The sequence below is a fragment of the Oncorhynchus masou genome, chromosome 15 (assembly GCF_036934945.1).
Source record: "Oncorhynchus masou masou isolate Uvic2021 chromosome 15, UVic_Omas_1.1, whole genome shotgun sequence".
In the NCBI taxonomy this organism is placed as follows: Eukaryota; Metazoa; Chordata; class Actinopteri; order Salmoniformes; family Salmonidae; genus Oncorhynchus; species Oncorhynchus masou.
Window position 1 is genome coordinate 41604804 of NC_088226.1, and position 14383 is coordinate 41619186.

The 14383-nt window shown below is 43.1% G+C and overlaps 2 protein-coding genes across 2 annotated transcripts; both read right to left on the minus strand.

The window, feature by feature from the left end:
- Nucleotides 1-626: 626 nt before the first annotated feature.
- On the minus strand, nt 627-5666 carry LOC135555097 (regulator of G-protein signaling protein-like). The gene is made up of 8 exons (XM_064987459.1): nt 5449-5666; nt 5095-5224; nt 2146-2284; nt 1845-1969; nt 1430-1575; nt 1085-1244; nt 893-934; nt 627-700 (listed from the first exon to the last, which is right to left on the minus strand). Exons 1-7 carry the CDS (start codon nt 5594-5596, stop codon nt 898-900), a joined length of 885 nt encoding a protein of 294 aa, XP_064843531.1. The 5' UTR covers nt 5597-5666; the 3' UTR covers nt 627-700; nt 893-897.
- LOC135556854 (regulator of G-protein signaling protein-like) lies at nt 5663-11723 on the minus strand. Its single transcript, XM_064990284.1, has 10 exons — nt 11687-11723; nt 11397-11558; nt 10289-11171; nt 9620-9809; nt 9447-9509; nt 9057-9276; nt 6902-7115; nt 6448-6638; nt 6082-6199; nt 5663-5809 (listed from the first exon to the last, which is right to left on the minus strand). Exons 1-10 carry the CDS (start codon nt 11721-11723, stop codon nt 5680-5682), a joined length of 2208 nt encoding a protein of 735 aa, XP_064846356.1. The 3' UTR covers nt 5663-5679.
- Between the last annotated feature and the right edge of the window lie 2660 nt (nt 11724-14383).

The window sequence follows — 14383 nt, forward strand, 5'->3', positions numbered from 1 at the left end:
ATACAACGAGTCCAGACCCTATAAAATAAAAATGTTCTACTGGCCTACCCTAGTTATTCCCTGTTGGAAACTTTTTAATTCAACTACTGTGTAGATCAATTTTCTGATATGTACAGCATTGTTCTACATACTGATTTGACACCGTTTTTAATGTTGCAAAGCAAGGCTTTTCACTGAGGCTTAATTAAAAGGGATCGTAAGGGCTTTTATGGCACACATTAGAGCTGAAATTAGCCAATTACTGTACCCTTTCTGTTAGCGGGAGGAATACCAATGTTGAGACTCGATTCCCATTTAAGTGCCTGACTTAATGGCTTTGAGCTAAGCCTAAAATATATATATATTTTTTTTAGAAACACAGCCTAGGAGGAGAGCAGAGCAAACAACTTACCCGTGATTTATTCTGCCTTTAAAAATAAGCTTTAGAACGACATACTTACGATCTTACATGGGTTACAGAAACATTGTATTGGTTGCTCTGTTGTTTTCTTCGTAAAAATGATGTGTAACAAATTAGAAAAAAATAAGTGCCACCTTTGTGATTTGAGCTTTTTAGAAGAAAAAAAATCAATAAGTAGATCAAACGCATGAGTAAATTAGTATTGTTTATTCACTGCAACTGGCCGCTCCAGTCGTCCTCGCTGATCAGAAAGAGGATCCGTCTTGGCCTATGCTGCTCTCTGCTGGTGGTGGGTGGAAACTACAACAACGGCAAGGTATTTGACTAATCATTTTGGCATCCTCGAAAACAAAATCAGACAAGTAACTCATTTAGAGGTCTAAAGAATCTTCTCTCTCCTGCTGACGTATTGTATAGATCTGGGTTGGGAGCGGAGCGACTGCATCCCCCGGTGCTATGCATAAGATGAAACACAAACAAGAAAGCACTCACCTGTGTCACTGGGGTTTGTGATGTGCGTCCAACACTGGGTGGCTAGAAAAAGACAGCTCACACATATAAGCCATGTATATTTACATACTGTACATGCACAGGTGTCTGTCTCCAAATAGTGGAACAACCGTTTTGACATCAATCAAGCACTTTTTTTTTCTCCACTTAATACAGAAAAACAGAAATACATACTCAGCGTGTGGCCCGCTGTAGGATGGCACAGATCTCTGGGGACTGGGGGCCTTGTGTGGCAGTGGCATATTATTGTGTGACCGCTTCAGATCCAGTATGGCTTGAGGCAGGATCAGTTTGAGTCCATGGTGGACTGTAAACCTCAGAGTGGTGTGGTCCTCTGTTGACAGAGAGGTGTCACTTCTCAAACAACCAACCGGAGAGTCAAACTGTTTGTACTCCATGTCTTGTATTATCTATATGTCCCGTACATTTATTTACTCCGAGCTGTGCACCATATTGCTCGTCTGGGCTTATAAAGATTCCATACTCGGCTCTCTAACTGTCTTGGACAGTGGAACTGACCTGTTATGGACATGATGGTTTTGACCTTGCGGTACCAGTCGTTGTCTATGAGCAGCGGGCCCATGTAGTCTGGGGTGGAGGAGACCTCCTGCTTCTTAGTAGCCTGGACTCCATCCAGGTTCTTTGTCAACTTCTGATTACAGAACCTAAAGCAGGGGAGGGATCAGTTCACTCAGCAAGGTCCGTTCAACTAGCCGGGGTACCAGTCTGTTGCTGCTCTCTTACTGACTGGTTTACAGGCTATAATTCAACCACTACGGGGGAAAGCAATATCAGACTGTTGCCTCGTGAAATGTTTTATTAAATAAGCTCACAGACAAAGAGGTCTCCCTAAATACCAAAATGTGTAACAAGCATGTACTGTAATATCATTGCAACATAAGTGAAAGTAATAATAACACTAGCTATAGGTCACTTTTTCCAGCAGAAGACAAGGTTGGGGAAGATGGTTACGATAGCCTGGTGGAACAGTCCTCTGTCTACTTTCCCAGTGGAGCACTGCTGCAGGATGGCATCCCTCTGGGTCTCAGCTATGTTTATCTACAAACAAAGCAGCACAGAGTTACCATATGATATTAACCATAACACGATATGGGATATAAAAAGACAGCCAATGGGACTGCAGATGGAAATATTTTTTTTTTTAAGTATCATATAAAACGTGATATCATATAAAACCATAGTACCGTATAGACACCTGAACTAAGTAGTCCTACCCTAAGTTTGGGAGAGATCTCTGACTTGAGGAAAATCTTAATGATCATGTCAGCCTTCTGCTGTAGCATAGCATGGTCATTCTCTCCATACATCCCTGCAGATGCCATCACTGTGCCTGAATCTGCCAGGTTCCTGAACCTGCAGCACAACAACAACAAACACAACAGGTTAGCGGTATCAGGACACAACCCACATTAAAGAGTCGATGTCCACGCCCCCGCGGATATCTAATTGGCATGATAAAAACATCCCAATAAAAATCTGTCTTTATTGGGGTATAGAAGAAAGCTGGGGGATAGAAGAAAGCTGCCAGATTGGCGCACATTCAACAAATCTGATCTAAAGGGTATAGGCCTACAGTGTGGTTGCTAAACTCCGATTTGGATATACAGTATTTGGCTGTTTTCGCTGCATAACATTTAGAAGTACTCCCTCTATATTCAGGTTTAGAAGAAGTGACTGCTAAATACTGGCCCCCGTTCGTATAAGCTGCTAGCAAAAATAGCGTACAGAAATCGGTGGTGATAGGCAGTCGTTGTTTAACTGATTGGGGTGAACATCCATACAAATCAAATCAAATTATATTAGTCACATGCCAACTTCTGTCTGTAGCATCCAAACGGTTTGGGCTACACACAAATCGAAAGGTGAGATATGTAACTCAATATTAGGAAGGTTTTCTCAATGTTTTGTACGCTCAGTGATATACTGTATGTATTTTCACACTATGAGGTTGACATTATACTGTGAAATTGTGAAAATTATGATAATGCCCTTTTAGTGTAAGACAGCAGTTCCCAAAATAGGAGGTCGCTGACATGAAAATGGGGTTGCGGGTGAATTTCCTAAATCCTGACAACATAAAATTAACAAAAATATAAAAACAATATAATATTCTCTTTGTATCTCAAAATCATTATAATGTGGTTAACCTTAAAAATCGAAATGAAAATGGTTCAAATCTAAAAGATTAAATTCAACCAGATAGCGCCCTTAGATCATGGGAAAAGGCCACACTTGACCGTTGCACTTGAATCATACCCACGGTCAATGGCTATGCCCACTACGCTATCAAACCACACACTATTGCAGAGACTTTGATATTACCATCCACAACTGATATGGGGAATACAATCTTTGGGGAGGCAGAGGTAGAGAAACTCCCATCAATAGCTTTGTCAGATAACACTTAAAGAATTTATGTTATTGCTAGCAATCAAGAGGAAACTCTGAACGATTCAAAAACTCCCCAACTTATGCTCTCCAAATGGACGTTAGTTGAGAGGGCCCGAGATGCCCATGCATTGACTTTTGTCCGCTATACATGTCTGGGGATGCTATTCACAAGGACATATGGTTCTGTCTCACAATTCCTGAGCATGGCTATATTGATGAAAAACAGACTCCATGAGATCGAATGGTGGGCTTTTGCACAGATGGGGCTCCATCTACAGTATGGCGGGACAGCGGGCAGGGGCCTCTGCACTCTAGTTATGAATGTGTCTCCCTCTGCCATATGGGCGCATTGTTTGACACACTGAGAGAAACTGGCATCAAAAGAGCTGAGCACAGAACTCGGAGATATACTGCAGCAGGTAACTTCATTTGTAAACTACATCAAAACACACCAACTGTGCGCATGCCTGTTCCCAAACCTCTGTGGAGATATGGAATCAGAGCTTGACAATGTTCTATTTCACACTGAGGCTTGGTGGTTATCGAGGGGGAGTGTTGAGTTGATTTTTCGTATTGAGAGAGGAACTGTTGTCATTCACAATGGATGAAAAACAAAAAAAAATGTAAAGACTTGGTTGACTTTCTGTATAATGAAAAGAAAATATAACCTTGCCTATGTAACAGACATATTTGGGATCTGAACGAACTGAATGCAACCATGCAACGGAAATACAAAAACATTCTACAGATGACTGACCAAATCAATGGATTCAGATGAAAAAAAATGTCTTATTGGAGAGAGTCTTTCAAAATTGAACCATGTCCCCTTCCCTCAGCTGTGTATGTTTCTAACAGAAAACAGCATCAGTAAGTGTCCCACACGAGTGATGACTGCTCACCTCCAACGCTTGGAAGAGCACTTTGGGGTCTACTTCCCAACCCGTTTGACTTTGATCCTGTCTCAGTTGACATGCTGGTATGTGAAACCGAACAGCTGAACCGAGCTGTCATGTGACCGAATGCATTCACTGGTCACTACGGAGGAGTTTTGGTTCCTGAATAGAAAGGAATACCCTGCCGTCTCCCTTAAAACTCATCGTACCCTTCGCCAGCTCATATCTGGGTGATACGGTGCTCTCGTCTTCGTTAAAACCAAATATCGATCCAGGTTGGATGTGACAGAAGGGGTGAGGGGCGTACTGTTGACCACACCCTCTGACTTTGAGAATCTCCGATGTGACATCAAGCACACCCATCACATTGGTGGCGCTGAGATATGATGCATTATGTCAGACTCATTTGCAATTGACTGTCATTAGCCCCACATTAAAAGTGTGTCCTGGTGTGTTGAGAATACAGTCATAAATGCTGTTAGAATTTCAATTGACTGCCATAGCCCCAAATAAAAAAGTAAACATTGGCTGTTTTAATTACATCATTTTTTTCCACATGGTTGGGGTCGTGAGAATTTTCAGATCGCAAAATGGGGTCTAGGGCCAAAAAAGTTTGGGAACCCCTGGTGTAAGAGCTGCTTGAAAAGATCAGCCTGTTTTGATGAGATGGAAATTTGGCTAGTAAATTTGTTTACAGACCAATAAGAAAGAGAGTTCCAAATCGCTGTCAAAAACAGCAAATTTTCAGTTTTCCCCACTCAGACAGTCTTAATTTTCATTGAAAACAATCACAGCAAAGTACTTCTGTCAATAGAAGTGAATGTCAATAATGTAAGAAGGAAAACATATTTATGACCTTGTGAGACGATTCAATCTTACCTCTCACTCTCCAGGTAAAAAGATAGGTCATTGATGAGGAAGTCAATGATGATGACTTTACCGTTAATGACCCGACTCTTCATGTGGGAGGTATCCCCCTCGTCTTTAGGAGGGGCACGGGAGTCACATGCTATAGGAGACAAGGTCAACTTAGTGGTGTGCACCAGAACTAGATTTAAAATCCGGATGAAGGTGTAACGCCGAAACATTGGTTTGTGGAACATCCAAGATCAGTGTACAGGAGTTTTGTCCTCTTAATTCATATGTATTTTTTCTGTAGCACCTGTCAAACTATACTTTGTTCAGCACCACAACCAGGAACAGAATGGAGAGAGGGGACTGAGGACAGCTTACATTCGGAGAAGTGGCGGTAGCTCATTCTCAGGTACAGCTCAAACTCAGTCCTCGTGCGAGGATCCTTCATGGCGGTTTGAAACTTACAGACTGTCTTGATGAATCGGCAAAACACCAGCCAGACATTTTTCTTCAGGGTGAGGTGCATAAGGAGTGAGTGAGTGAATGACAGAACATTTTAGATACCATTGCCCAAGAGGGTTATACAGTGATTGTACAACTGTCTAGTGTCTAACAGTACATAGAGGATGAGAGGCCGGGTGTTGTTCCTACCAGTTTGGTCTTCAGTATGGCTCCTCTCAGGCAGGAGTCTGAGCCCACAGCAGGACAGGGTGGGAACGTGTCTTGGTACTGCTTGAACCTGCAAGGAATCATCCAAACACACACATCGGATTAACGCACACTGTTTCGTCTGCATCCAAACACACACACACACATCACACCACATCAATCACACAAGTAGCATCAATCATCCATAGCCTGGTCCCAGATTTGTTTGTTCCGTCTTGCCAACGTCTGAGTTTATTGTCATGTTTAGCATAACAACGACCATAGGAGTTGGTTATACAGCACAAACAAATATAGGACCAGGCTAAATCAACTCATGTCCACAAGGATAAATAATCCCAATACCATGTTCCTTCCAGTGACTTGGTGACCAAGTCCTGGATGGTGTAGAGAACCTCACAGGAAATGGTTGTCATCTGAGCCGCCTGGGAGATGATGTCAGCACTGCACTGCAGGTAGCCCACTGTGGGACGATGCTAGTTAGCGTTTAAACTTTACTATAGCTCCAATATATTACTGTAGAGGGATACTAGTCTTGTTAGCCTTCTCACTTCAATACATCTCTTTCAGCGTCATACAAACAATCCTTTAAGACTATCAGCAGCAAAGTGAATAACGCCACCATTGATGTCAGCTTGGCTAAAGGTCACCAAGGACCCTACTCTAGACAGAATCTGACAGGAATAATGAATAAGGATTTGAGGACTGTACTGGGGTCCTCCCGGCGTAAGAACTTATTCACGATGGCGAGGATTTTGATCTTCTGAGGTTTGGGCCGGTCGATGGCTCTCAGCTTCTCTACTTCCAGTGTGAAGAGCAGCGCTCCTTGGGCATAGTGGAAACGCAGAAAGCGCTTGAAGTAGTCCAGACTCACAGGGTTCCGGAGCACATCTCCAAATGACCTGTAGCACAGAGACAAACAATACAGCCATATACAAATTAACATTTGAGTCATTTAGAAGTTGCTCATAGAGCTCTTATTTAACTAAAGTAGGTAAAACAACCACTTATCACAATCGTTGCGAGTAAAACCTCCTACAAAATAGCCGGCTTCTGCAAAATCAGCGGTAGCTGAAGATTCTTAGTTATGCTAGATTAGATACACTCATTAGATAAACAATGACTCAATGAGAAGGCCGCATTTCAGGTGGTGTCCCAACAGTACCTTGGCCTCATAGACGGCATGCGAACAAAACTATTGTCTTTCTTCAACATCAGAGGGGCTTTCTTCATCATGGAACCAGCAGATACTGGCTTTGAGCTTTCGCCGTCTGAGAAAGGCTTCTTCTTCTGATACAGCAAATAGTTAACACTCAGATTCTCCAGGGCCAGCTTTGGGTACCTCACTGCCAGCAAGTCAAACGGCAGATCACGTGGCTCTAGAGACAGACACAATGACAGTATTCACATGGCCTAGAGTCCTTATCATGGAAGTTTGCTCTCCACATACAGTTGATTGCTGTGATAAATATTTTTAGTAGCTCAATTTGAATTTGGCGCTCTGCAATTCAGCGGATGTTGACGAAAATGATCCTGCGAATGGGATGGGTGCGCCAAGAAGTTAGGTTGGAGTCATTAAAACGTGTTTATTTCTTGTTAACAAAACTTTAGTTTTGGCAAGTCGGTTAGGATATCTACTTTGTGCATGACACAAGTAATTTTTCCAACAATTGTTTACAGACAGATTATTTCACTTTTACCTCACTGTATCACAATTCCAGTGGGTCAGAAGTTTACATACACTCAGTTGACTGTGCCTTTAAACAGTTTGGAAAATTACAGAAAATGATGTCATGGCTTTAGAAGCTTCTGATAGGCTAATTGACATAATTTGAGTCAATTGGAGGTGTACCTGTGGATGTATTTCAAGGTCTACCTTCAAACTCAGTGTCTCTTTGCTTGACATCATGGGAAAATCAAAAGAAATCAGCCAAGACCTCAGAAAATAATTTGGAGACCTCCACAAGTCTGGTTCATCCTTGGGAGCAATTTCCAAACGCCTGAAGGTACCATGTTCATCTGTACGTTCAATAGTACGCAAGTATAAACACCATGGGACCATGCAGCCGTCATACCGCTCAGGAAGGAGACACTTTCTGTCTCCTAGAGATGAACGTACTTTGGTGCGAAAAGTGCAAATCAATCCCAGAACAACAGCAAAGGACCTTGTGAAGATGCTGGAGGAAACAGGTAGAAAAAGTATCTATAGCCACAGTAAAACAAGTCTTATATCGACATAACCTGAAAGGCCGCTCAGCAACTTCTCCAAAACCGCCATAAAAAAGCCAGACTCCGGTTTGCAACTGCACATGGGGACAAAGATCATACTTTTTGTAGAAATGACCTCTGGTCTGATGAAACAAAAATAGAACTGTTTGGCCATAATGACCATCGTTATGTTTGGAGGAAAAAGGGGGAGGCTTGCAAGCCGAAGAACACCATCGCAACCGTGAAGCACGGGGGTGGCAGCATCATGCTGTGGGGGTGCTTTGCTGCAGGAGGGACTGGTGCACTTCACAAAATAGATGGCATCATGAGGTAGGAACATTTTGTGGATATTTTGAACCAACATATCAAGACATCAGTCAGGAAGTTAAACCTTGGTCACAAATGGGTCTTCCAAATGGACAATGACCCCAAGCATACTTCCAAAGTTGTGGCAAAATGGCTTAAGGACAACAAAGTCAAAGTACTGGAGTGGCCATCACAAAGCCCTGACCTCAATCCTAGAGAAAATATGTGGGCAGAACTGAAAAAGTGTGTGCGAGCAAGGAGGCCTACAAACCTGACTCAGTTACACCAGCTCTGTCAGGAGGAATGGGACAAAATTCACCCAACTTATTGTGGGAAGCTTGTGGAAGGCTACCCAAAACATTTGACCCAGGTTAAACAATTTAAAGGCAATGCTACCAAATACTAATTGAGTGTATGTAAACTTCTGACCCACTTCTGACCCATGTGATGAAAGAAGTAAACGCTGAAATAAATGATTCTCTCTACTATTTTTCGGGCATTTCACATTCTTAAAATAAAGTGGTGATCCTAACTGACCTAAGACTATAATTTATACTAGGATTAAATGTCAGGAATTGTGAAAAACTGAGTTTAAATGTATTTGGCTAAGGTGTACATCCGACTTCAACTGTAATACAAATGTTGCAATGCAACTATAAATGGAGTTTGAACTCCTCCTTGAGCTTTCATTGTTCACGCTGTAGTAACACCAGCATTGCTCTCTCGTAGCCTTAGCTACAACTACATCTGCACATTCCCCTTATTCTCAATAACTCCTCTGTGTTAGCCCTTTGTTATGTTCCTACCAGTCTTTTTGTAGTGCAGGTGGACAGACCCTCCTCTCTTCACGTCCTCTAGAGCCATCAGGGCCCAGTCCTCCTGCCAATCAGAGGGCTGCTCCGTGGCTCCATGGCTACAACAGGACTGACAAAGGGCCAGAGCCTCCCTCATCCTCCTGACCTGCTGCTCTTTTGTGTTCTGGCCAATAGCAGATAACCTCCGACCACAGTTCACACCAGCACTCTCCTTGTAGTCAAATCATAAGGGGAAATATGATAACATAACCATCAACAGACTTCAAGGGGAGATGGACAGATACGTACATGTAAAAGGGGGGTACACATTTCCGTTGTAAACATGGACAATACAGTTATATTGTATAATCAATTTGCATAAAACAAAATCAAATCAGTTACCAGATAGGAGCAGAAATGTTTGTCGTCTTCGTCCAAAAAGGAATCGTAAGATTCACAAAGCACCTACAAAACAAAATGCCCATTACTAAGATATTGACTCAAGACATTTTCAAAGATTCACAGGACTTCAAAAACATTCAAATATTAAGTGTATGTCAACATGCTGACTGTACCTTACAGATCTCATGTTTGGCTGTGTATATCCACGGTATGACTGCTCCAGAAGGCAGGAGTCTGCGGAGCTGCCTGCTGGTGTCGCTCTGCAGGAGGCCTACCCTCTCTGCGTTCTCCCCCAGGTAGGTGTGTGTGATCCTCCTGGCCACAGCCTGTCTCTGGCTGTGGAGGGAGTCATCTCCCTGGGCCCTGAGTATGGAGGATACAGTATATTACAGTCAAATAAAAGATAGGCTACAAAAGTGAACGAGTCATCAGTACCAAAAACAAATCATTATTAGCACATACCACAATACCACAATGTTTATTTCTGTTAAACACAGCACATTTTATAAACATATTTCTCGCTTTGGGCATTTTCACAGTCGTTTCATTTTTAAAGTTGCATTCAGTATTTTCACAACACATTTGTTCATGATTTATTTTTCAACAATTTACATTATTTTTTAAATATCTCCATACCGGCGGCAGGGTAGCCTAGTGGTTAGAGCGTTGGACTAGTAACCGTAGGTTGCAAGTTCGAATCCCTGAGCTGACAAGGTACAAATCTGTCGTTCTGCCCCTGAACAGGCAGTTAACCCACTGTTCCTAGGCCGTCATTGAAAATAAGAATTTGTTCTTAACTGACTTGCCTAGTAAAGTAAAGGTAAAATAAAAATAAAAAATACCTGAGCACAAGGCTAAGGACCAGGTCCAGGTCCTGCCAGAGCCCTAGATGCTGCAGCTCTGTCTCCAGTCCCTTGGCCCTCAGGAAGGCAGCTAAGGGCCCACCAGCCAAGCTGTCAGCCGACAGGGCAGGCTGAAGGTAATTGTAGCGGTGGGACTCTGGAGTTGCTGGTGAAGGGGGAGTTGGTAAGACAGACGGTTGGTAGTAGGCAGGAGTCTCCATACAGGTGTGTGGAATAAGTACTTCTCCCTCCTGGACCCCTTCAACATCAATGTTTGGGAGAAGGTTACCACTTCTGTGGCTGGACTTGAGGTTATCCACTTTGCTGATTTGTTTGCTGCAGGTTTGGGATTTTGCATCGTCAGGCATGTTGTGGTATTGTTCAGTTGTGGCATCAATCTGGTATTTGGTTTGACTGCTATGCACAGCATTAGTGCACCGTTCCTGGCCTGTTTCACCCTCAAGACGAAGCCACTGGCAACAGAGACGTCCATCTTGGATCTTCTCAGTCTCCCGGGCTGCCATTACAGATCGTTTCTGTGGTTCCTCATGGCGCATCCAGAGGAGTCTCTTGGTGTTTTTGGAACAGTAGGTCCCAGTTGCACTCCCAGTCAGCTCTGCCTCCTTCACCTGTCCCAGGCCTGGGTCCAGTTGAGCAGGTATACCAGGCACATCCTCAGAAGCAGAGTGGGATGCGATGGCGCTGTACTCCTGAACGATGTGGCTGCACTCTGCAGCTCTCCAGAGTGAGTCCTTGCAGTATCTTAGAAACTGAGGAAGCCAATAGTGCTGCAGCCGATGTAAAGCTTTGTTATACATCTGACCGATGATCTGCTTTCTGGCACTGTCGGGTAGCTCACTGGATAGAATGCTAATCATTGTATCTACCAGACAGACACAGGAGAGCACAGACAAAGGGATGTAATCAAGAAAATACATCAACACAGCACAAACAGTATGTAGCCCTATAGGTCAGAGAAGGGGCAGGTGAGTAGGTTCAGGACAGGTAATGGTGATGTGGCCTGGCCATCTCTTGAATTAATCATCTTTATTCATGGTGACTATCAATCCCAGGGTAATGTACTTTGTCACCAGTTTAGTCTCTTTACCTTGTGGTATGTGACAGATAGCCATGATGCTGGATCCCTCTGTGAGATGGATGGCTCTGATGACAGTCAGCAGGGCCAGGTATCTGTGTTTCTGACCTGCATCCTCACAGTCCATGTTGAACAACCTGGACACTCTCACACAGAACGACACCAGCTCCTTCCCTGTACACACATAGGAAGCATGAGTCGATAAATGACCACACGTGGAAAATACACAGTAGCATGGAAAATAAATGAGTAATGCCACTTCATAGGCCAGGAACACACACACACCAACACCAGTCACCTACCACAAGTGCCCTTGATGAAAGTGCTGAATCGTCTCATCCCTCTCCCACTCCCAATGCATCTCCTCAGTAACCACTGATCCGCTGTTGTCCATTTCAATACTTTAACCAACAAGAACCTCAAATTAGCATTGTACAGCATTGTACAGCACCTTACTCTGAATCTGTCAGCAGGGTTTTCACACAGACCTTCATGGAATTGACAGGAAACACATGTGCCATAAAGACACGGCAGATGGGGCAGGGAAGCAAACTTGTGTCCCCCCCCCCCACACCGGCCCATTTTTCCCCTCGAGGACTCCACACCGGCCCATTTTTCCCCTCGAGGACTCCACACTGGCCCATTTTTTCCCCTCGAGGACTCCACACCGGCCCATTTGTCCCCTCGAGGACTCTACACGGGCCTATTTTTCCCCTCGAGGACTCCACACTGGCCCATTTGTTTCATTGAGGCCCCCATTATTAGCCAGATAATGATAATTTTGCACACAAAAAAACAAACAAGTTAGACAGGCCCACTTGGCTAAATATAGACCAGCCCATCTTGCATTTGCCGGAAATGCCAGATGGCCAGTCCACCCCTGGTGGGAGGCAGATATAAAAAACAAGCAATATTTATTAAATGACTCAGGTTTGCTTGTTTGAAAAAGGTTAAAAGAAAAGTTCACCCAAAATCCTGGAATTCCCAAGTGATTCCATACATTGAAACTAATTCAGTGGAGTTTGCCCTCTTCTCCTTTCTCTCTCCCTGCAAGTCCTGTACTGAAACAGATGTAAAAATGGGTCACGTGACTCATGACATTGATGGATGCAGGTTTCGCTCTGCTCCATTGCCAGTTCATGGTTCATGATTCAGAAATCTGTGGTGTGGACAAATTAGGTGTTTTATTGAAAGCGTACGGCCAAATTAGCTATTTAAAAAAATTATAATAAGTCAGTAAATGTGTACTTTTCCACCTAAAACTTTTGTGATTATTTTATATAGTTATTTTATGTAGCCGACTGCCACAGCAGCAGAGATGGGTAACAACTGTGCATGTGCGCCATATATAGTTGTTTTTTTAAATGTAGTGATTTGTGGAGATTACTGTAGTACTTACTACAGTGTTTCTTTGCAGATAATACTGTAGTATTTACTATAGTGTTCTACAATTTACTACAAATTTATTGAGTAAGTACTACAAATGATCGAGGGATACTACAGTATACTACAATTTACTACAGAATTCTATAGTAAGTACTGGAGTATGTATTCTATAGTAAACTACACTTTTTTCATGTGGGTATTTTTTTGGGCAGAGAAGTGAAGACCACCTTACACATTAGTTAAACAAAGTAAAGAACAACCTACGAACATGTCTGACGATGAAATACTTGTGAGTGATGAAGAAAACTACTGGAGGGCAGTGGCGATTATGTCATTTTATCTGTGGCCAATGACCTTGAGCCTTCTTGGAAGGGCTCTTTTTATGTAACTCTATGGCAGGTCCCAAAGGGCTTAAATGTTCGATGTCTACCCTTACTAAGGACTTAGACTTGGCCTGTGACGTAATGTCCCCATGAGTGACAGAACACTGAGCCAATCACGGCGCAGTGCTCCTATCTGGCTTGCCCCACCACCACAGAAAGCACTGAGCTAGGCTGAAACACCAGCATTTTTGTGCTACCTCAAGAAAACAAAAAAGAGACCATGTTTGTATGAGGCGTTATTACCTCAATGACATATATATATATATATGTTTTACATTGTTTGCAAACTGATATGTGACACGTATTAATGACAAAATAACATGCAAAATAAGTACGCCCCCCCCCCAAAAAAAAATAAAAGAAATTTTTATTCGAATTTTTGTTTTTTTGCTCAAAATGTGAGGCTCAAAACAGAGCCCCATCTGCACTGACTGACGGGTCGCCACTACTGGAGGGGCACCGATTGTGTCATCGAAACATATTTATTTGAGCCTGAGTATTCAGACGAAGAATTTAGGAAAATTGAGCTTTAGATGGCCACTGCGGCCACTCTAGCCACCGAAGCTGTAGCAACAGCTAGACCACAGCCACAAGCCATCCCCAGGATCAACATAGACCGGTGGTGCAGTTGAGGCAATTGCGCACCAACTGCTGAAAGATGAGGAATGTTTGTTCTGCAGATAATTTGAATACGTGACTACAATTCTTTGGATCAACACAATGATGACGATGTGCAGTTAGATTGCTTTTGCGACCACATTGCTTTTGCTGCCCTCCAACTCTGGTGCCCTTGATTTTTTTTTATTATTTCAAAAACGAATTGGAGAACACAACGCTGTTGCAGCTGGGCCAAATGGACTGTTAATTTTCTACATATCTGCACATCAAATTCAGGAATGTAAACGCCTGCTCCTGTGCGCCCACTATCTGGGTCCTTGGATCCATGGTGAAAAGTGGTTAAAAAAAGGATAAAAACTTCTACCAATGTAATTGTCAACCAGTTTCCCTAGATCACTGACTTCTGACCAATCTTTCCTTTTCGCTACCAAGGTTAGATCAACAGGATCTGGGAGTAACCATGGAGGAACATCCTCGATCAGCACAGAAGGGCCAACCACTCTCATCAACACGCTTTCCAACTGTCCAACCAAAACCACTGCCTACTAGTATTCCCAACAGTCATCTAGAACGGTAGCAGTGGGATGCTCAACCTCACAGCCTTTCAACCTA

What these genes read in the sequence shown, in the direction of transcription:
- LOC135555097 (XM_064987459.1), bottom strand. Translation starts at nt 5,596, where the DNA reads ATGCACCTCACCCTGAAGAAAAATGTCTGGCTGGTGTTTTGCCGATTC. An exon ending in CTACCGCCACTTCTCCGAAT is followed by an intron (nt 5,225 to 5,448) that starts GTAAGCTGTCCT and finishes TGTCTCCTATAG; the next exon opens with CATGTGACTCCCGTGCCCCT. An exon ending in AGATCTCTCCCAAACTTAGG is followed by an intron (nt 1,970 to 2,145) that starts GTAGGACTACTT and finishes CTTTGTTTGTAG; the next exon opens with ATAAACATAGCTGAGACCCA.
- LOC135556854 (XM_064990284.1), bottom strand. Translation starts at nt 11,723, where the DNA reads ATGAGACGATTCAGCACTTTCATCAAGGGCACTTGTG. An exon ending in TTTCATCAAGGGCACTTGTG is followed by an intron (nt 11,559 to 11,686) that starts GTAGGTGACTGG and finishes ATGTGTGTACAG; the next exon opens with GGAAGGAGCTGGTGTCGTTC. An exon ending in CCTGCACTACAAAAAGACTG is followed by an intron (nt 7,116 to 9,056) that starts GTAGGAACATAA and finishes GTCTGTCTCTAG; the next exon opens with AGCCACGTGATCTGCCGTTT.